This window comes from Malus sylvestris, chromosome 5 (assembly GCF_916048215.2).
Source record: "Malus sylvestris chromosome 5, drMalSylv7.2, whole genome shotgun sequence".
Lineage (NCBI taxonomy): Eukaryota > Viridiplantae > Streptophyta > Magnoliopsida > Rosales > Rosaceae > Malus > Malus sylvestris.
The window spans coordinates 24,417,567-24,440,549 of NC_062264.1; the positions used below are offsets into that span (position 1 = coordinate 24,417,567).

Consider the following 22,983-nt stretch of genomic DNA (forward strand, 5'->3'; position numbering starts at 1 on the left):
AATGAAACAAGTATTCCATCTTCCTATCAAAAAGAAAAGAAAAAAAAACCATTTAATTAGGATTGTTTTAATAAAAATCTTTGTTTTTCCACGGATGTGTGGTACGGTTATGACAGGACTGCAACTTCGAATGTCTTTTGCGTGAAGAACTAGAAGGATTGGCTATGTAGGAAATTATGAAATTTTGACACAACAATCGTCATCATATTAGCTTTTGTCTCCAACTGAGTTTGTGTCAAGATTCATTCAGGAAATCAATTGTTTTGAACAAACGATATTTTCTACACTAAAGGGGAAGGGGATGGACTTAATCTTACAATGAACTAGCAATAATGTGGTCCAAATTCGTCTTTGGAGAAAATCGAACTTAAGACCTCTCACTTACAAGTGAAGAGGAATACCACTAGACTGAGTACTAAGTGGCTTTGGGAAATCAGTTTTTAAAAATCATTCGAGTGCGCAGAAACGGGTTTTAGGCACAATTAATTACCCCCAGTCGAAGTGTTTGAAGGACTTGGGCCGAGTTGCATGGAAAGTTGATTTTAAACTTCATGCGAGAGGTCCATGAGTCGAACTTCCGAGCTGTTGGTCTGTACAGAGGCAAACCTGCCTTTACTTCCGAGGTGTTGCTTTATTTTGGAGTTGATGTTTGTGCTTTTTCTAGGGGTGACTTGCCCCCAGTGAATTTCTTCCAATCAGACTTTGTCATTCCCGTCGAATCAGCCATGTCATTGTTGGAGTTACTGGCTCCACCAGAATGATGTTTGACTGAGTTAGTTAAATGCTGCAGGATGTGAAAAGAAGAAGGGATGTGCGATTAGCATATCTCCCTTTTGTAAAAAGATAACAATTAGTCATATTGTGTTTAGTTGTTTCATGATAAAGGGATTTAAATTTTTTAAAGCAATAAGATATTGAAATAAGGGCAAAAGACTGTTTACTACCTTTATATTTCGTGGTTTTCAACATTTAGTACATCAAGTTTTTTTCGTCTCAGAGTCATACCTAAAGTTTAAATTTTGAGACAGTCTCATATATCTGTTAGTCAAACTGTTAAGTTTCCCGTTAAGTGATGACATGGCGCTCACGTGGACAATGACTGGGGCCACGTGTCATCCACGTGGAAATTTAAAAATAAATAAATAAATAAACAATTAAAAATTTAATTAAATAAAAGTATAAAAATATAAAAAATTAAAAAAAATTTCCCCAGATTCCCTTTGTCTTCCCCACCCCGATCTGCTTCCCTTCTCCTTCTGCACCTCTGCACATCCGCTCTCACCCTCACTCTCCGCTCTCTCTCATTCCCCAAATCCCCAGATCCCTCTGCACCTCTGTACATTCATCCTTCTCCAGATCCCCTTTGTCTTCCCCACCCCGAGCGATTTGTTGTGACACGTACCTCTGCACATTTGCTCTCACTCTCCGCTCTCTCTCTCACTCCCCAAATCCCTAGATCCTTATGCACCTCTGCACATCCATCATTCTCTAGATCCCTTTTGTCTTCCCCACCCCGAGCGACTTGGTCTCCTTCATCCGTCCCTCTCCCCACTCGCACTCGTTCTTCCCTCACCACCACCTCCCAACCCGACCCATCCCTCTCCTAGTCCCTCTATACCCAACCCAATGGGCTGGACGAGCTCCAAGCTCAACGATCTTCCGGCCGTCGCCTTATGCCGGGAGCGCTACGGCTTCCTCGACGAGGCGATTCACCAACGCTACGTCTTTGCTGAGGCCATTTTCAAGCTGCAGAGACCCCCTTCTCCTCTCTCTCTCTCTCTAAAATTCCAGATTCTTCACCGTACTCACTGCCTCTCTAAAACCCTAAAAGCCATTTTCTCTGCCGCAATTTCGTCATATCCGCCGTCGTCTGGCCACCAACTAGGTCACGGTGTCCTTTCAGCTTCCAATTTCACTGCATTTCCCGATTTTCGCTGATCATTGCCGGGATGGCCTTCTCATAGACGACGTTTGAGAAAGCGTCGTTATCTCTAAGAAATCGAGGTATGCATTTCGAACTCAAAGGTGAGTGTTTTAGAGCTGCTTTGTTTCCCGCAAACAGAGTTAAGGATTAGCTAAGAAATTTCAGATTTTGTGTATTGATCTTTGTGATTCTGCTGCTTTTGTTGTTTATAATTTGAAATGGACTGTTTGGTTGCTGAGAAAATTTGGGGGGAACAAAACGAAAATGAATGTCCGAGTCCTGACTGATCAGTTTTTTGGTATGATGAAATCGAAGTCTTTTTGTGTTTTCATTCTGTGTTTGATGAAATTGAAGTCAAATTCAAACGGGTCGGAAAGATTTTGGGGATTAGGGATTTCATGCTGGGTTTGCTCAATTTTTTTGAAAACTCAAAAGATTTTGGGAGTTAGGGTTTTTGCAAAGGGTGGAGGAGAGGGAGATGGGTCGGGTATAGAGGGTTTGGCGGGCGTAGACAACAACAGCTTTTTTTTTTCTTTTTTTTTTTTGCAATTTTGTATTTTTTTTTAATTTTTAAATCCACGTGGGACCCTTATTGACACGTGACATCCAATCATTGTCCACATGGGCGCCACGTCATCAGTTAACGGAAAACTTAACAGTTTGACTAACATATGTATGAGACTATCCCAAAATTTACACTTTAGGTATGACTCTAGGACGAAAAAAACTTGATGTACTAAATGTTGAAAACCACGAAACATGAAGGTAGTAAACAGTCTTTTGCCCTTGAAATAAAATAACTAAAGGTATTAGAAACCCTACCTTTTGTATTTGCTGGGAAAACACAGTCCTTGATCATGGACAGTAGTAGCAACAAATCCATACAAAAAGCATTGTTCGTGTGAGCTATAATAATTGGTGGTTGTTACAAACTGCAAGAGATTTGTCCTCTGGAGCATGAATCAAAGTTCCGTCTTAAGAATTTTGTTGCTTTCATTATCGCTCGTGGCAGGGGTCGCTATCCAAGGGAATATGCATTCACTCTCAATGAAAGCACCAATTGTTGGAAACAAAATCGCACACATCTGCAGACTAAGGAGAGATCTAGTTGGGAATTACCCATGATCTCCAATGAGGGAAGAATAAGGTTAAGTATGGGTGTGATTGAATCCTGATCGGACTGCCTACATATCTCTAGGAAGGAGAATGAAACAACTAGTGCAGTTCTAAGAAAGAATGGTATGATGTGCAATACATCTTGAACCATCCTTGACGAATAGCCTATGTCAGGGCATTAAGGAGATGATGACGTGTCTACTCGTAAATAGCAACGCATATGAGAGATAGTATGTGTATGGTAGTCTTGCAGATCATCTTATAGAGAATAATATACTAGAGGGAGATGTGAGTGTGATTGCAGCTGTGTTTGATTAGAGATATAAATGCCCAAGCAAGGGTATTTGTAGAGATCTTCAGAGTCCTTGTAGAGAAAGTAATCCTAATTAAATTGGGAGACTATTTAGGAAGAAATCTAGGATGAGATATCCAATCCTCCTAGGATTGTGATTATGTTGTCTAATCCCCAAGATATCTTAATTTAACTTGAATTAGGATTTCCTTACTTGGGAGACAAGTAATACAGGTTGCAGAATGACTGTTTGACTACACATCTGACTAGCCAGCCCATTAGAATAGCCTACTTTGATTCTGACTAGGAAACTTGACCGGTCCTTGTTGCCACTAAAGGTGCCACGTGTCATGCGCCCAGAAAATCAATGTCCCACAAAAGTGAAATTCACTTGTTTGCCTTAATTTTTTTTTTTTTGGACAAGAGCTTAACTTCATTAAACTTAAAACAAAATACAAAGCCAACCAACGGCCCAAGACAAACAGTGGGATGCCCAATTCCACAACAACAAAGGCCTAAAAATGAAAACACACGATAAAAAGAAATAAAACCTAATATCCATCACATAAAAGCATCCCTCCGCAGCCGAACTTTTGCCAGCAATCATCGGAATGACAACCATATAGGAACTGGAATGAAGTAGGATCCACGAAGAGTCAAGCACATCAAAATTAACCCAAAAAAAGAGAGAAATCCACATAAAAAATCAGATCTCAGAGTTGTGCAATCTATCAAGCCATCTAGATTTGTACCACCAACCACCACATCTGCAAGAAACGAACCAAGTTGATATAACACGGGGGTGGGGAGGGCCAAGGGGATGTGTAAAACACCCTTACTACGACAAAGGCAGCATAACACTTCACCCAAAATTTTCGACATGCTGGTAAAGCGGAGGGCAGTGGGGTAGAGATCCACATCAGAAATCAAGTCCAAAACTCAAAGATCTGATTTTTGGTAGGGATTAAGGGGAGGTGAAGGGGGGTCAAAGATGGAGATGTAGGCAAAGGAAAAAGGGGAAAAAGGGGAAGAAGGGGAAGAAGGGAGTGAAGGAATAGGGCTGGATAAATGGAATTAGAAAAAGAAGCATGGGCAACAAGGAAGAGGAGAAGAGAGGGAAGGCAACAAAACAAGAAAGCCATAGATAAAACTGGTAAGACATGTCGGGAAAACAGCTAGGACGGCCTAGATTGTGACCTCAAAAATCGACAACCATAGGTTACAAAGGGCAAGACACATACCAAAGATTAAGGAGGAGAAGAAAAAATAGAAGGTAAGGGGTTGCCTACCAACCCTAACCAAAGGAATGAGTCAACAACAAAAAGCAAGGAAAAAGGGCTTCTTCTGGAGAGAAAAGAGAAGGAGTGGCTAGGTTAGAAGGGCTTTTGTTTATCCACCATCCACACCCAACTCTCAACTCACTCACTTGTTTGCCTCAATTAGAGAAATGACACATAAGATGATCACTTGAGTAGCACAAGTGGAATAACTCATAATTTTAGTTATTAGACTGCCAAAATATAATAATTTTCTCAAATGACCATTTGCATACGATGTTTTAATAAAGTGAAAATTCACACGTTTGCCTCTATTAGATAGATGACACATCATATAATCACTTGAGTAGCACAAGTATAATAACTCGAATTTTAGGCATTAGATTGCCAAGGTAGTCGACATGTAAAATTTCAATGTAGTTATGGGAGGCCACCTTTGTGCATATGAGTTCGAATTCTCTTTTTAAGTTAGTGTAATTTTGAATATCATCTTATCACAAAGAAAGCTATCATTAGCACTCCTACAAACTCGTTATGCACGTCATGTGCACTTTCTCTCATATTCTTTGTAAGAGAAAATAGCACGGCGACCTTTCTAGAGTCCCAATAACAATTTGTACTTTGTTAAGTGCAAAAGACATTCTCCAATATTGGTTGGTAATTTTTGAGTTTTATAAATAGATAAGCAGTTACACAAAACTGCATAGACATATATAGAGATGAAGATATTGAGAGAGATTGAGAGTAATAACAACTTTACGAAAAATCTACAAAATCAGAGAGATAAAATGTACACCGTTTTTTGCTCTATTTCAAGACTGAAGGCAACCAATTTAGAGAGATCAACCCATCAAACCATATCAGATGGATATCGTCCTTTCCTTTTCTCTACACGATCCTACTGCATCCGGACGATGTTGATTCCCTGTGCTTCTCTACAACTTGCCTGCCAGGGGATGTAGAAGTTTCTACGTGCTTCTTGGCAAGATCGGATAAGTTTTCATGGACTACCTTGTTCCCTCAATCGGCTTTAGTTGCCGTGTAATTAGAGGGAACCTCGCCAGTCATGCCAGGCATGGCGCGGACGTTTATGTCAACAGGCAGAAGGCGGAATTGGATGTCAAGCTCCTGGAATATACGTACCATCTCTTCGACCAAATAGCCTCTCCTTACAAACCTTTCTCCTATGTCCTGGAAGTTCATTCTATGTTGAGGCCAAATTACAAACCGTACCCTATTTAGTTCTTCTACATCCTTCATTATAACCATTGGTGCTGGATACCAGTGCTCCTTCTTGTTCTCAATGTAACTGTAATCGCGAACCACATGAAATAATTTATTAACCAGACATTACAGTTAAAGACTTGAGGTTTTCTGCGTTTTCACAAAACTAATACAATATTTTAAAGTTTGAAGTGACAAAAGATAGTTCTGCATACCTGATTATTCTTTGCCTCATTAAAACAATCCTATCTGGCGGAGTTGATACATGGATGCAGAACTCAATAGTATCTCCCGTGTCAGGACTACGATAGTAGTTAAAGATGGGCAATGTCGCTAGGATGCTGTTTGGGTACACGATTTTTGTGTTGTCATACCTTAGGAAAACTGTAGTCAAGATGTTCATTTCTTCAACTACCATCTGAGAGTGATTGATAAACAAATTAGGCACTACACATTGAAAAGAAAAAAACTTTCGCATGTGACACAGATAAAGATGGAAATGTACCTGAACTCCATCTATTTCGCAACGATCTCCCACGTCAAATGGATGCATCACGAATAAAAATATGATTGCTTCAAATATCGTCTTGCAGGTGTTACCAAAGACAAATGCCACAACCACAAGCTGAGAACTCACAAACAAGAGAAATTTGCTGGTGGCAATTCCTAGAACAAGAAGCCATATAACAATTATAACAATGGCAACTATTATGTTCACCACGCGATGAAGTGTATTCACAGCTGTTTTGGTATCATTCAGCGTCAGAGCAAGTGCTCTCCGTTCTCTGAAGGCACTGACCTGGAACCAATTCAGCACGTTACTTATCAAGCTAATAAAAACAATGTTCAGGCACTGTTTTGATGACATAGGGGGTTTTAAACACTCTAACATGAAACTCTCCTGCAGAGTTGCATTCACGTTCATACATGAGGGTTTGTTTCAGAGTCCAACACTTGAAATATGAAACTTACCACCCAATTTTTCAAGGCAGATTTGCTGATTCTCTTGTGCTCAGATGCCCCTTCAAAAAGACTCATGGTCTTCACAGCCTCGTCTTCTTCCATGAAACGCATCAAGTCCTCCAGGTATATGAACCTACAAGAAAAATGGGTAAGTCAGATTTGATCAGAAGATAGAACGTAAGGGAGACAAAATCAAGAGAAAAAATGTACAAATTAAAATGAAAATTACCTACTTTTATGTTTCTAAGGGTTTCTATGGTCTTCAAAACAATGAGTGCAGAAAACATATGGCATATAGCATTTTTTCACTCTAGGTTGTATTCTTATTTTTTATTTTCTCTCTTACTTCCTCGTCGACTTAGAAGTGTCTCCTCATCGACTTAGGAGCATCGCCTCGTTTCCCCTTTTAATTTCTCAAACATATTATCATCTTTTGATATGCGTGGCACAAAACTGGCACCTAAACACAGATGGCATACTTGCACAAATCATGTGATACGAAGTAGTCAACTAACAGTAACATAGCATAAATATATAACTTCCATACAACATATGGCACTGAATATCTAAAATTAGAAACCAAAAACAGCTAATAGAATCCACTAGGCATTCCAAATGTGAAGAAAACAATAACTGATGGAAAATCAAGACCACACAGAGAAACAAATAGGAACCGAAGTTTAGAAACACCATAACAAGGTAAAACCAAATAACAGTCTAGATCAAACCGTAAACCCGTGTGATTATAATGAAGACGGGAAACAATCAAAACTTACTTGGAACCAGGCCTAGCCACATTCTGGAATATCTTTTTAGCAGCAGCCTTTGCCTCAACCTCACTCCTGATCTGAGTATCAGCCTCATCCTCACCAGTGGCATCCAGAATCTGCTCATCAAGCGTCGTAAGATGCCCTTTTCTAACTATATTCATCAGCCTCTTCATATTCCAAGCAGACACATTCTTGGGATTGAGCTTATGCAAATGATCAATCGTGATCCCGGGCTCCTCTGCCCTCTTGGAAAGTGGCCTAGAATACTTGGTGCTCTTCCCAATAAGCCCGCTACCCGCAATCACCCTCCCACTCCTTATCGAACCACTCCCAATCACCCTCCCAATCCTAGCGGACGGGAATGCATTTGCCTTGAGGTCAGGAGGCATAGTAGCCCCGGCATTCTGCAGCTTCCTGACCTCATCCGCCAGCCTATCCTCCTCCTCCTCCGCATTCTGCATCTCAATCAAAGGCCGCCCGGACAGCGTCTCAATCACATACTGATTAAAAAGAGAGTCCTGAATCCGATCAAAATACGACCTCACATGGAACGACGAAGCCAGCACCTTCACAATCAACGTCTTCACCAGCCACAGCAACACTCCAATCAAGAGACAAAACAAGATTTTCGTCACATAAGCAACCACCTCGGTATTGGTCTCCCTCTCCACCTTCTTATCAAACATGAAATGCCAAGCTAAAAGAACCAGGCCGAGCCAGAGGCAGTTCTGCACCGCCTTTCGGACTCCATACACGAAATACAAAACTCTCTTCCGCAGAAGGAAATTCCTCTCCACAAAAAACACTATGATCCTAATCCCCCAACCCGAAACCAATCTCCCGCATATCAGAACCAAAATCAAGACCTCCCACTTCCACAATTTCAGTTTCCACAAGCTCTTCTCCCTCAGAACTGGAATCGTCAGCGTGCAAACCACTGCCCCAATGATCAAAACCAAGCTTACCCACTGAAGCAGCGTCAATGCGTTGAAGTTCGCCCTCTTGTACTCGTGCGGCACGTCCTCCTCCAGAAACGGGTCGTCGTCGTCGTCGTCGCCGCCGCGGCTCAGCAACCCAGACCTCATCTGACCCGATTTCGGGATCTGTCCCGACCGCGGGATCCGGCCCGACTTGAAATCCGGCTCCTCGGGCGGGTCGATTAGTCTGGACTTGGTCTTTATTCTCAACAAATCGGACTTGTTCGAGAACGAAGGCTCTCGGCGGAATGAGGCGTTGGAAGTGCACCGGACGACGTCGTCCTGTCCGTTGCTCAACCTCTCGGTGCGGCGCCGCTCCTCGTCGGGGGACTCCCTGTATCGCCTCCTTACCGACTCGGTTTGCGGCGTATCGGTGAGGTCAGACGCCGGCGATTGGAACGAGACTTTGAGCTCCTTCGAGTTGCGCGAGTTCCTAGGACTCGGCGACTCGGCAAGGGGCGGCAAATCGCGCTCGTTCTGCTGCAGCTCCTCCATCTCCAAATCCATATCCAGCGTCATGTCGCCGGAGGCTCGCTGCTTATGCAGGAACTGGCCAATCAGCTTCGACGGCGGATCCTCCCCAGTACCCTCCTCCGTCTTCCCACGCTGCACGAAATCAAAATTCTCGGCATTGCCGGCGCCGTTGCCGTCCCCGTGCCAGAAATCGATGCTGGACTGCCGCCAAATCTTCCTGCCATTTTTGGCAGGGTCGCTGGTGCTTGTGGACGAATCTGCGCCTTCGTCGATTTTGACGATGACCTCCCGGCGGTCGGACAAATCGACGTCCGTCATGGGCTGGGTGTGGTGGCGGTGGTCGTGATCCAGAAGAATGGGGAGCTCCTCGTGGCTGATGTCTTCTTCTCCGGCGGAGATCTTCCTCATATGCTTGGCAGAGCCATGGGACTTAAACGGTTTCTTGATGGAGAACTCCATTACGCGACGACACCACTGGTAATTATAATAAACAATCTCCTCCCACTCAAAAATTAATCTTTTTTTCCGTTAAATTTAAATAAAAAACAATAAAAATAAACTACAAGTGAGAGAAAAGTTGAAATAAAAAAAACAGAGAGGTTGGAAAATTTGGGTTTGATTAGGGTTCGTGGGGGATTAGGTTGACGCGTGTCCTCGTATAACAAGACAAGGCTTATTTTTGAAGAGTTGATTGAACACACGAGAGAGAGCAGAGGAAAGAGAGAAAGTGCAGAGGTGGGGGAAGAGGGAGTGAGGCTGCAACAGAGAAACGTGTGGACGGCGACGAGTACGGCGTTATTGAAAGGAGAGGGACAGTGATGGGTTGGGCCGCTTTGCATGGGGAAGGTTTTGAAATTTGCATTATTTAGTCCTGCTACGTACAAAATTACACAGTTGGGTGTTTAATTACTATTGTGCCATTTTTTGTTTTCTTTGCTGAAAAAGCCAAAAAAATGAAATTACCGTTCACGAGAATATAAAAAGATTTACCATTACTAAAAAATTGAATTACCATAGGCTAGTTGTAATTTCAGCACTCATCCAACAAGTAACAAATGATTGCAAGTGGCTCTTTACCATAATGGTGGAAAGATGTTCAATCCTTGCATGATGACATGGGTTCGAACCTCATCGATATCTAATTTTACATCTAATTCAATAAATCTATCATTTTAGCAAAAAATACAAACAAAAAAAAAAGGTAACAAATGATTCAAAAATCGTTATTCATATCATATAACATGTAAAGAAATTGACCATAGAAAACTCCTAAAAAAAATCTTGGCAAAGAAATTGGTGTAATCGAGTCAACGTTAAAACTCATGTGTTGAATTTTTCTTGTAACAAAATAAAAAATAATTTAAAAAAAAAAAAAACTCTCAAAATGATGGTATTAGTACAGGAAAACCTACAGTTTTTTTGTCGAATACAACTTAATAAAAAGGAAGTAAGGTATTAAAATGACCGAAATAACCCTAAACACAAGTCCTGTGTGAGGCACATGACTTATATTGGATGAAAAACTTAACGGAGTTAAGGACAGATGACAAATTAATGATTTCAAAATGTTGGTATGACAAATTACTTAAAATTTTAGTTTATATGACAAATTGAAAAATGCGTACAAATTCATATGACATTTAAAAAAAAAATTCCATACAATTATATATAAATTTTAAGTATAAGTAGATATCTATTTGGATGTTATATAATAAATTTAATTAAAATTTAAAAAAACCGCCCCACCTAGGATATCAGGCATTAAACCCTTAAAATTTTCTTTCATCATCTCATTGAGTGGCATGACCGTTTGGTAAACATTCGTAGGAGCTACTACATAAAAAAAATTTATTCATATTTTTCAAAAGTTTGAATCATGATAAAAAAAAAAAAACAAGCTACGCGAGCTTGAAGGGCAAAATGGTAAATTTGCAGCACACTGCCTCGAGGTTCGCGCGCTTGCTTCTCTTCTCCTAATTACGTGGCGCCGTTCCATTCAGACCCCACAAAAAGTCCGCGAAATCTTTTCAAACGACACCTCGGTAACGCACTTGAACCCGCATCAGCACAACACGCCCATACAATCCACGTTACGTGGCACGCATCCAACGGACTGTTTCTTAGTCATCAAACACTCAAAGTAACAATGCAACTTCGCAACTATACGACAGCAATATACGCGCTACGTGTCTCGGACACTGAGTCTACGGCAATGTTTGGCAATTAATAATTTAATAATTATATTTTAAACGACATGGGCCGGAAATGGTGGAGGGAGCAAAACGCCAAAAGCGAATGTCGTTGGAAGGAAATATCGATTGATTTAGTACGTATGAACGGATTGTATATTTTCGTTGCTTGTGAAGTCAAAACCAACCAAAAGGAGAAGGGAGGTCACTATCTACAGCTCCATGCTTTGTGTGACACAATTGGTGCTTAGGTGTTTGCCTATGTTGGGTTGGAATCTGGATACAAGAATTAGTTCCAGCTTATCACCTAATTAGATTAGACTTGTAGTCGTTATCTGGAGAAAAATTGGTATTGTGGCGCGATTCTTGTCGTGTGGCAGTGTTCTTAGTTTATGTGTTGATTTGATGATTAGTTTTTGTGTGCTGATTTATGCAACAAAACAATGATGATAGCGTGCAGAGTTTAGTTAAAAGTTGGAATGTGTTCAAACTTGATGAATAGTGATGTATAGAGAAAAGATTCCACACCCTAAGCCTCCGACATCTGGCTTTTGGCTTTTGAGTTGGCGGCAATCCTACCGTTCCTTTCCCCTTGTTTTTCTCTCATTTCTTGTTTTCCAAGTTTCATTTGGCTTGGTTGCAATGGAAGCGTTGTGGTGATTTGTTTTTTTGTTCTTTGGTCTTAGGACTATGGCTTTTATTTTGGTGGGTCGATTTGTTTCAATCATAGGTTGTCTTCTTTGTAATAATATCACAATTTGTTGTGTTTTTATAGTCTCGCTAGAGCCGATGGATATGTATCTTGTTATGCTGATTTGCATCCAATATGTATTAATGACCGATGTTATTTTAGTGTTTTTTTTTTTGTCAAAGTTATTTTAGTGTTTGAACTTGATATTTTATCTCTTGTTGGTTGCGTATGATTCTCTTCAGATCATGCTGATTTTGCTTTGTATTTGTCTTAGAAGCTTACTGGTCCCTTGAGAAAGTGTATCCATATTTAACGTCATATTTGTTCTTCAACGCATGCCTCTTCCAATTGGGTTGAAGAACCTATTATCTTCTAAGGGCATGTTTCTTGTATCGGATTATTTCGGACTGCGCTAGCTTTAGGGACTAAGCTAGACTGGCTTAGACTACACTAAGCTAGACTGATTTAGTGGAAGCGTTTAGTGCAATGTCAAACTAAAAAGCAGAATAATAAAAATAACAAAAAAATAATCTTTTTTTTCTTTCCATTTTTTGGAACTCTCTATCTGTCTTTTTTTTCCCTTTCTTTTTTCTTATTATTCCCCTAAGTTAGTCAAAAGTGCACATATTGATAATCACAAAATGAAGACATGCCTCACTTTCAGTTCTCAATTCCTAACTTTCTTTCTTCCCAAATTTCTGATTCCCACCAAAAACCAATGACTGCTCCTCCAAATTCCATCGGCGGCCATGGCGAGTTTTCCCATCTGACAACCTCTCTTTTTCCTTTGTTTTCCCGTCTACCTCCATCTAGCCAAATCCCGCTCTTTCCCAATTCTTGTCGGCCGCCATGGTGAGTTTTCTCGTCTAGGTGATTCTAATTCTAAGATTTTACAGGGTTATGGGTCGTAATCAAATTCTGGGTGGTTTTGCACTCCCTTGCGATGCAAGCTTGTGGTGGTGGGTCGAGGGGTTCTGGGAAGACAAGAGGCAGTGACATAATCGTAGCTAATACCAAGGTTTCAGTCGGGACTAGCTAGCGACGCTTAGTGAAGTCCGGTGTCAAGGTGAGTTCGACCTAGTGACATTTAAGTTAAGTCTCTTGCTACACCAAACACAAGATTACACAAATTGTTAGTCTAGTATTGTCCAGTGAATACTAACGATGTCAAATAAACGCCCCCTAAAGTTGTATTGCTTGAGTTTTGCATTATTTTCTTTTTGTCTCAATAATATTGTATTTAATTTAAATAAAATAAAATAATAGAGTTTAGACCTTGGTGTATAATGTCTCATGTAAGGATCATTTCCGGATCCCTTTCACCTAATCCTCCTCATCAAACAATTCGAACCCTTAAAATTTGATCAAACGGCTAAAGTTATTATAACTTTTAGAGTGAGCCCGTATTTGTAGCCATTTAATCAAATTTCAAAGGTTCGGATTGTTTGATGATGAGGATTGGTAGAAGGGATCCGGAGAGGATCCCTTTCTAAATGTCTCATCATAACATTGTCACACTCAGCACATATAATTAATTATTCTCTAACAAAATATCTATTTTTTTGTTTTTTGTTTTTTTAAAAGGAGACAACTAGTGGCAATTTATGGTTATTCATTCCTTCTGGGTCTGGAGAGGTTATGAGAATTTCATCCTATCATAGTCAAACAGATTCATTAGCTCTGAGCATGGAGGATGATTCTCTCATCTCCTAATCTCTTTCCCCTTCTCTCTTCTTTTATTTGAACGGTTACGGTTTAGCCACGTCAACATCCTATATTGATTTTTTTTACAAAGACAATAAGACAAAAAATAATATGTGAGAGGAGGAGAGGGAAGAGAATTGGAATACGAGGGAAGATAATCTTACTCGAACCCGGAATCTCCCACATTATTTTTATTTATTGGGGAGGAATGTTAATTTTGACGTCATATGGTAGAAAAGAAGGTGGAGAACCAAATAGTCCCTCTTCTCAGTTCTCAGCTGTAAGCACTAGCATGCAGTTGACACATAAGTACAAATAGACAGCCTCTCAAATCCAGGTTGTTAAATCCACCTTTCCAATTTTAAATTCTAATCAGCTCCGGAGAAATGTCGTTTCTGAAAAACATCCACTTTGCTTATTTGTGATAAGTGAAAGAGAAACGATAAACGAATGGTTGGACATAATAAAACACCACTGTGCAAAAGCGGTCCTAATAAATATTTTATACTAAGAGAATAAGAAGTTTGGTTAAACCACATTATGAACAACTTAATTTGGTATTGCATTTGTCGTTCACAATATTCAAATCTAAAACCTCTTACTTACAAGTGAATAGAAATATTATCAGATCGTAATACTAAATACTAATTTCTTTTAGAGTTATTGACTCTATTTTGATGTATTTTTTGATATGAAGGTCAAAATAAGATAATACCTCATGTTGTACCTCGGTTGCATGAGAATAGAATTCGGTTGTCATCATTGTGTGATAGAATGTACACACACACACATATAGGCCCCTTAAGAGACTCTATTTCTATTTTTTATTCTTTTTTTAAAAGAAGATTAGTTGTAGGATCTATTTTACATCGAATTTCAATGATCCGAACCGTCTATTTTGTAAGTCTCGATTTGTAGATCATCTATGAAAAAATTCAATTCAATCTAAAACTATTTGACCATTTAATTATCATGATAAAATTTCAATGTTTCTTAAAACGTAGTGTTAGTAAATTTCTAATTCAATTAGATGTCTCAAATATTTCAAATTTGGCTAATATTTGGTAAAGATGATTTATGAAACACAACTTGAAAAATAGACGGTTCAAATTGTTGAAGTTCGATGTGGTGTGTACCCCACGATTGATCTCCGTTTTTTTTGAAACAAAATAGGAATCTATTATGTTAAAGAATCTGTATATATATGTGTGTTTGTTGGGTCCTAATAACTAACTAATTTAAGAGCAAATTAAAAAAGAATGATTTCAAATATTGATAAAAGCTATTGTTTTTTCCTAGTCCAAATCCAGAACTTTGCTATTTCATTACTCTTTGAAAAGAGGATCGTGACAGGCAAAAAGGTATCATGGAGTGCCCCACTGCCATCTGTTAAGCTCCACTAGATTCCATTCCACACAATTGTTCAGCTCCTTTCTAAATCGTAGGCTACAAGGCCGCCGTGAACGTCGGCTTCTTGACCTGAGCAGATGTACCTTTTTTATGCTTGGAGTCCGATATCTATTTGTGTAGTTCACATTATATTAAAATACAATTTTATTGGTATCAAAAATTAAAAAAAAAAAATACAGGTTACTCTCTTTGCCCATTGTATGAATTATTAATAAATTTAGGATTTTTAGATAATAGATGTCTGGGATTGACATACATCCCCATTTTTATCCCTGAGATGTGAAACCAATAGAAGTAGTCTCTGAATTTGTTTAATATAAATCATTTTGATCATTCCGTGTGAAATTCTGTTAAATGTGGACCAAAATGACAAAAATAATTTTAATTTAGTAAATAATAGGCCAAAATAATTCAACAAGAATTGAGAGTATTTTTGTAATTTTATACTTATTTAATAGAGATTTTTCACAAAAGAACCAAAATGATTAATGATGGACAAACTCAGAAGTCAGGACCACTTCTATCGATTTCAAATTTGAAGGACCAAGTAAGGAGTTTATTAATATATCAATCCTCTAATTTGACCACGCAAGAAAAAGAATGCTGATCTGATATAGAGAAATGAAAATTAATACTTTGGAGCCTTAGCTCAATTCTAGCTCCAGGGAGATTGAGCTGTAAATTGGGCTGACTTTGGCACCCAGGCCCATTTCACAAACTATGAATTACTGAACCGAAAAAGGCCCGTTTAGACTATTTCCGTAAGAATTATATATGCTAATGAGCAATTTTGCTAGAAGTATTTTTATTATAAAACCATGTAACGTTTCGTTACACATCCTAGTCTCCTAAACTTACAAGTGCTTTCCTACAGAAATACGTGCTTCCCCAAAAAGCACTTCTACCCAAATACGAGTAAAAATCTAAATCCAGAATGATAGAATAATATTAGCAAGATACTGTCATTGTTTGTTGTTCACTTCTGCATCGAAAGAAATATAAGCAGCCAATTACAAACATCATTAATCGGTGACAGAAAAACTCACGACAACATTGTCAGTGTTAAACATCAGGATACTTGCAAAGTTACAATGCTCAGCCAAACCATCACCATTACATTCTGAACTCTTTGCTACGATATGAAAACGCAAAATAAATAAATAAAAAGGCGGTGGTCGGTCAAAATAATGGCCCTAACAAGTTATCAGACGAAGGAAAAAGAGGATGTACTACTGTACATGGTATGTGAAAAATAGTTGGGGAATTCCCCGCACTATAATTCCTTTTGATCAAGTAATAAACATCTGCTTGCCTTGGTTAGTGGTGACCCCGTCTCAGGATCGACAGAAATCCTCCCGATGATTTGTGTCGTTCCTCTCCATCACCAACCTGTTCCAAAAGTTAGTTTAGTCTGTTAATTTGCTCGTATTATTAATGACATACGTGCTTTGTCAAGGAACTGCAAGCAGAATGTATACCTCTTTGGCTAATGCCTGTAGAATTTCTATGATTTCCAAGAAATCAGGTCTTGATTTTGGATCTTGTTGCCAGCATTTCTCGAGCAGCTCGGCAAGCTTGGGAGGAGTGTTCTTTGGGATGGTCGGCCGTAAGCCCTGGAAAGATGGTAAGCAAACTTATACACAGTCCATCTTTTGGATTCGAGATGTATCGCTCAATGATTTTTCATTTTTCTCCCTAGGAAACAAAATTGTTGAATGATGATGTACCTTTTGAACAACTCCAACGGCTGCTTGTAACGGGGTCAAGTATTCATATGGAAGCTGTCGATAAGACAGAAGAAATCTTAAAACAGTAGAAATTGTGGGCAAAAACATGATAAAAATAAAATTGCCATTACCAAGCAATACCTTTCCGGTCAGCAACTCCCATAACACAACTCCAAAGCTAAAAACATCAGCCTTGTGATCATATGGCTTGTGTTCTATAACCTTCAATGCAAAAGAACTGTTGTAAGGAAATGACAAGATGAAAGACCAATTAGAATTCATGTAACAGGAAGGACATGGACAGAGATTCATGGCGGAAATTAGGTAGCGAATAACCATTTTCTTAAATGTTGCTTTCACTTTCAAGCACACTTCTAAAACAAAATTGAAAATAATACTAATAATAATAATAATGTTATGTTATAGTAAACGTGAGAATTGGGAAGGAAATTTGGAGCTGCAAAGAGAGCTGCGACCATGTGAAACTCTCAGGCACAACCCAAAATAGTCTAATACTCTATGCTGATTGCTGACTAATTAGGAAGGTTTACCGCAAAGACGCCGATGAAGCACTTAGTTTATTTATTTTAATAGTACGGGAAAACCTAAGTTACTAACTATGCAGTCTAATATAATCTCTCTCTCTCTCTCTCTCTCTCTCTCTCGTTAGACTATCAATCAGGACCAGAAATTCAAACTTGATCCTAATTGGCCAACAGAACAGCTCCCTATAATATTTGTATTACCCAATGAAGCACTTAATTTATTTATTTTAATAGTAGGAGAAAACCTATGTAGCCTAATATAATCTCTCTCTCTCTCTCTCTCTGTGCATTTGTATGTGTAAGACTAAATGATTAAGTGAATGAAAACAATTTCAGAGAACTTTCAAGGTGGAAGTACAGACCTCTGGAGCCATCCACCTATATGTCCCAGTTTCTGCTGTCATTACTCCAGATTGAGATATCACTCTAGCAACCCCGAAATCAGCAACCTTAACGACCTGTAAAGTGATGCATATATCAGAAAAGGTTTAGAAATGGTAAGTTATTGATCTCTAAAAGTATTAGCAGCTAAACTAGACGCAGAATTACTTTGCTGACTTGATTAAAGTATCACGGGGGTCTCTTACTTCATTTTCATCCATCAAGAGATTGGCTGCTTTCAAATCCCTGTGGATTATGTTATTCTGATGCAAGTAGGTCATTCCCTTGGAAACATCGATTGCTACCTTGAGCAAGGATGGGAGCTTAAAAACACCCTTTTGTTTATGCAAGTAGTCATACACACTTCCACCAGACATATATTCTGTCATACGATGAAAATAAATCTTATAAAAGGGAACTAATAACTACCATTATTTGAAATATCAAGGCATCAAGTAAGATTTTTATGTACATTACCAAACAACAATGATAAAGTCATTGTAATTTACCTGTTACAATGCACAAGCTTGGAGGCTTGGTACATGCACCAATGAATTGTACAACATTCTTGTGTCGAACTTTCCTAAAAGTTTCCGAAATTTTTTGTCAAACTAGGAGAAAGAAAAACATATAGTGGAAAAATATTATAGTAGATTTCAACCACTTCCTCGTTTTCTTGAACAAGAAAGAAAACTGTTCAGTGGCTAACAAACATTTAAAAGAACGTTACATAACAAACACAAACATTTGAAAGAACGTTGAGTTGAGGCGTCAAATCAAATTACTGTAAAATATTTAAAAGACCAACTAGGAATGCATTCCTGATGATTCCTGACAAACCCCTATTCATGTCCCTTAAACATACCATCTTCAATTTTTTTTTTTTTTTAACTGCCATTACAAGAAAATGCTGATAAAAATTATTTCCCTTGGAAATTTACACTGGAATTGCCAGCTAGTATCTCCCTGGCGAGTCAAAGCCCTATACACAGCTCTCAGGGCTATTGATTCGGGGAAAAGTCAGATTAAATAAAAATGGTGCACATGTAGGTTAATATAAATTGATATACCTCATAATATAAACTTCCTGGGCAAAATCTTTCTGCATATCAGAATTTACACACTCAGGCTTGAGGACTTTAATGGCGACTTCTTGAGTACAATATGTACCTTTATATCTGATAAAAGATCCACAGTCAGCCACCACTCAAAAGTACATGCTTAGCTGGGAGGGAACAGAAAAAGATACTTCAAAACTTACAAATCTCCGCAGGATCCAGATGCAACTTTGTTCCCAAAGTTCAACTGTCTAGGATCAATTTCCCATACATCAGTCCCATCATTAGGTATTTGCAGATGATCAGGTTCAGTTTTGATCACTACTTGATTATGCTCGCTGCCAGAAGATGATTGATGAGTAGGTGGCCATGGCCTCTGCACATAAACACAAAATTTCAAATGTAATGATGCATTCCTCATGAAATGGCATGTTGACGATGGGAAGGTAAAGGTTAAGGTATAAGGAAAAGATATGGATGTGCACCTCAACTAACATAAAAATGAAAACAAAAACATTATACCCATGGGCCATCACGCATTGTCACCCACCCCACTCAATCCAAAATGAAATTAACAATTAGAAAATAATCACCTCAATCTTTAAAACTTCCTTTTTTATTGCGATCTTAAGCTTCTCTGTTTCCTGTTTCAATACCAAGTAAGGCAACTTAGTTTCTCATTGTAAAGAAAATAAATATAATAAAAATAAAAAAACTGCTGTTGGGAGACTGGAAAAGCCTGATGTTTGTATACTTCCTGGGTAAAACACTATTGAATCAAAATCATGTTTACCATCTTAAGCAAACAAATGCCTTAATAAAAAAACTGAGTATTCGAATTGAAATGTCTAAGAATTATGTGTATGTACCTCGTAAGGCCAGCCATCAACAACAAAGACATCCAAGGAGTAACCATCTAATGTGGAAAAAGCATGTGCTTCTTGGATGTTCAGCCCAATCTCCGCAAGCAAGGAAGTCAACTGCCAAATTTGTCATGAGAGAAATGAACATGAAAAATAAGAGGTACCCTAATGTATGAGGATATAATGTTCACAGAAAAATTATGTATTTCATGTGTGTGACCCTCATATAGAGGCAACATCAAGTTGAAAATAGGTGAGTTTTATGTTTTTACATCAGTAATTTGCGACATTTCCTAGCTCAAAATGTGTTTATTGCCATAATCTTAGCTTACACAAGTCCACACACACACACACACACGAAGGTTCAAAAGATCCTATGAAGATTACTTGGTTTTAATTTCATATAAGAAACTGACAATACCTGACTGAGTAGTTTAGGCTTGTCGTCTGTTGAGAAAGTAATTTCATGCAATATGGGCCTACATCATTGTCAATCAAAATAAAAACACATCACTATCCATCTGCAAGTGTAGTCACTTTGCTTTAAAGAGACATTAGAAAGCATGAGAATATAGTTGATTTACCAGTGGTCAGGTTCTTTTAAAGTTTAAATTCTGAAATATGAAAATTAAAGTTTAGGGATAGATGAGTACACTTAATCTAGCTAGCATGGATGACTGTTAACATGCAGTGCGTCAAGCCATCAATTAAGTCCATGGCTAACAACAAACTAGCCAATTTGCAACCAATTTAAAGGATAAATAATTCCTAGAGCCTTCCATAAATTAATTTTAAACTAGGAAAGTGAAAATATTGTAGTCAAAACTCATGAACAAAACTGAAACTCCTTCAGAAGGAGAGGTGCAGTAAAAATATATTTACTAGATACAAATAGCTATATACCGAGTAAACTGAGTTCTGGCATGTACAGAATGTTCATCATCATGATCTTCAGATTTACTTGCCTCAAGTGCAAGGGCTTCAAGGTTAGGAGATGAGCCGAATGCTGGAGGAGGATGCATACTGATATTCGAAAAGCCAGCTGGAGAGTCAGTAATGTTTGACAATGCAGTAGGATGACAGAAAAAAAAGAAGGTAAACAACTTTTATTCGCAGACTATATGCGTTAAATCTTTGGAGCTGCATTTGAAAATTTGGATACACAATAGGAAACTAAATAAGAGTACCTTAGTCTGCTAGATATGTTAGAACTTTGGGCAGCATCTTTACCCGGAGAATCTGTAGCATCTGCTATATTCCCATCTGCAACAGAATGAACCTGCATACAATATTGTGATTCCCAGAATGCATGAGGTCATGCAACAAATTTTAAGAATGAATGATAAGGGGGCATAAATTTCTATAAAATTATGAGCAGCAGAAGATGGGACTTAAGACTATGTTTGAATTTTGATTTTTCAATTATTCATTGATCATTTGTTTTCCTAAAATTCTTTGCCTCTAGTGGCAGCAAATTTTTCGCCCTCCATGTAAAGAAAACATGTAGCTCTTAGAGAAATAACCTAGTTTCAACGGGCAGCTACTCGCATATCCATTCCGACTGGCCTTGTCTCTCACAACATGACCAAGTTATTAGGTGCGAAGTGCAAACTGCATTGAGAGTAACAATTAATGTGACCCTCAGCTTACAGATCTAATCTTACTTGACGATAACCACTATGAAACTAAGCTGCACAGAGAAAACGTTCCCAAGTAGAACCCTTCATTCTTAGGGATAAAATTAAGGTTGTGGGACAACTCCTTAGCACAACACTAACTTCTTTGAATGTGACATGATAATCATTTACATATGTTAGGTGTGTAGTCACAAGTGGGGCCAGATCCAAATTCCATTTCTAAACTTAATCAAGAAAAGATGGCAGAAAATCTGCGGTGAAAATAACGATGCACCAGCCACAGAAATTATAAGATAAACAGGCTAGCAGTTAAGCATCAATGGCAACCACCAAATCTTATACATCAGAGGCAGCGGTAGGTCAGATATGTAGTCGATCATCTAACCTGTACAAGGCGGACTTCGATCGCTGGTCGATGAGCAGGATCATGAGCCAAATGCAGTAATCTCTTGTGCATAAGCACATCTTCTGCCCTCTCCACATTCACATCTAATGCATACCTGCAAATACGCGAGTACAACCAAATGCCCCAACTCATCAAAAAACCGTTTGTGATTCTACAGAACAGTAAACCGCGAGTACTGAAGCGATTTCAAGTAGAATAATTTGTTTGAGAATTGCTAAATCGCTTTATTTACTAGTGTTTGGCTCAATAGAAAATTACGCCATAACGTAACAGAAAATGAAAGGAAAATTTCCAGATGCAAATTTCCATAACCAAGATTCAGAAACAAAAATTTCGAACAACAGATTCAGAATCAACAAAAAATCTTAATAAAAATAATAATAGAAATTAATTCTAGTGAGAGTAATATGTATTCATGCATATATAATATAAATAAATAAATAATTCAAGGAAAATATGAGGATTAAAAGGTACCGAGTGGGGAGGCGATTGAAGTGAGCCCAAAGCTCGTCGTCGAAGCCAGGGCAAATGGCTTCGTCGTTTTTGGAGTCCTTGAGGCGGCGGAGGACCTCATTGTAAACCCCGAGCTTTCTCTGCTGGCGAGACTGAACCGGAGAAGACGACGCGTCGTTCAGCGCTCTACTCCCGCAGCTCTCGCTGTTGTCCTCCATCACCATTGGCGGCGAACGCGACAGAATTAAGTAAACGGAGGAAGAAAAAATGGCGGAGAGAGAAAGTGAGAGAGAAAGTCTGTTGGTTTTTTCGCTTTTTACGTGAAACGACGCACAGCTGGGTTTATATGCGCAGGATTTCAGAGGGTTCCAACTGAAAAATAAAATAATAATAATAATAATAATAGGAGTAAATAAATAATAAATTACTACAAAATGGAAATTAGAAAGTGCGCACCATTGGCGGTGTGAATCATGCCGAGGTGGATCTCTAACCATACCTACCCATGCTGATCCGCTTGTTAATTCTGTTTATTTTAATTTATTCTTTGGTAATAACAACTTAATTAATAGAGATGAGCGAAAAATCCACCCGCTCCAACCAGCGTAACTTAGGGGTATATTCAATTGTGTTATGGGTATATATTCAATTGAAATTGAGAGGGCTTTTACTGAATTTATACTTCCATAGATTTTTATGGAATTTAATTTAATTTTAAAAATTTTATGTAAATTTATTAGTGAATTCACTTGAATTCTTAGAAGAAAATGTGAGATTTGATAATGCTTAAAATACATTGTGAAATTTCTCAAATTTCCTCGAATTCTCAAACTTTTAAAAATTCTTTAAAATCAATTTCTAAATAAACAAAGCTGGAATGTTATAAACGTCTTTAAATCTTG

The 22,983-nt window shown here is 38.5% G+C and overlaps 2 protein-coding genes across 3 annotated transcripts; both read right to left on the reverse strand.

The window, feature by feature from the left end:
* Window positions 1-5,259: 5,259 nt before the first annotated feature.
* LOC126624279 (mechanosensitive ion channel protein 6-like) lies at window positions 5,260-9,819 on the reverse strand. Its single transcript, XM_050293313.1, has 5 exons — window positions 7,573-9,819; window positions 6,806-6,929; window positions 6,339-6,632; window positions 6,049-6,251; window positions 5,260-5,918 (listed from the first exon to the last, which is right to left on the reverse strand). The coding sequence occupies exons 1-5, from the start codon at window positions 9,474-9,476 to the stop codon at window positions 5,630-5,632; spliced, it is 2,814 nt and encodes a 937-aa protein (XP_050149270.1). The 5' UTR covers window positions 9,477-9,819; the 3' UTR covers window positions 5,260-5,629.
* A 6,116-nt stretch (window positions 9,820-15,935) lies between these two features.
* Window positions 15,936-22,424, reverse strand: LOC126624755 (serine/threonine-protein kinase STY46). 2 transcript variants are annotated; one of them, XM_050293856.1, is made up of 16 exons: window positions 22,103-22,420; window positions 21,608-21,722; window positions 20,773-20,864; window positions 20,489-20,608; window positions 20,007-20,064; window positions 19,592-19,702; window positions 19,316-19,366; window positions 18,926-19,098; window positions 18,735-18,842; window positions 18,174-18,247; window positions 17,871-18,046; window positions 17,646-17,741; window positions 16,880-16,960; window positions 16,739-16,792; window positions 16,490-16,624; window positions 15,936-16,400 (listed from the first exon to the last, which is right to left on the reverse strand). In XM_050293856.1, the coding sequence occupies exons 1-16, from the start codon at window positions 22,303-22,305 to the stop codon at window positions 16,329-16,331; spliced, it is 1,719 nt and encodes a 572-aa protein (XP_050149813.1). In that variant the 5' UTR covers window positions 22,306-22,420; the 3' UTR covers window positions 15,936-16,328. The 2 variants fall into 2 exon arrangements, 1 of the variants encoding a protein (XP_050149813.1); XR_007624212.1 differs by lacking the exon at window positions 15,936-16,400 and having other exon boundaries at window positions 16,534-16,624; window positions 16,880-16,976; window positions 22,103-22,424.
* Between the last annotated feature and the right edge of the window lie 559 nt (window positions 22,425-22,983).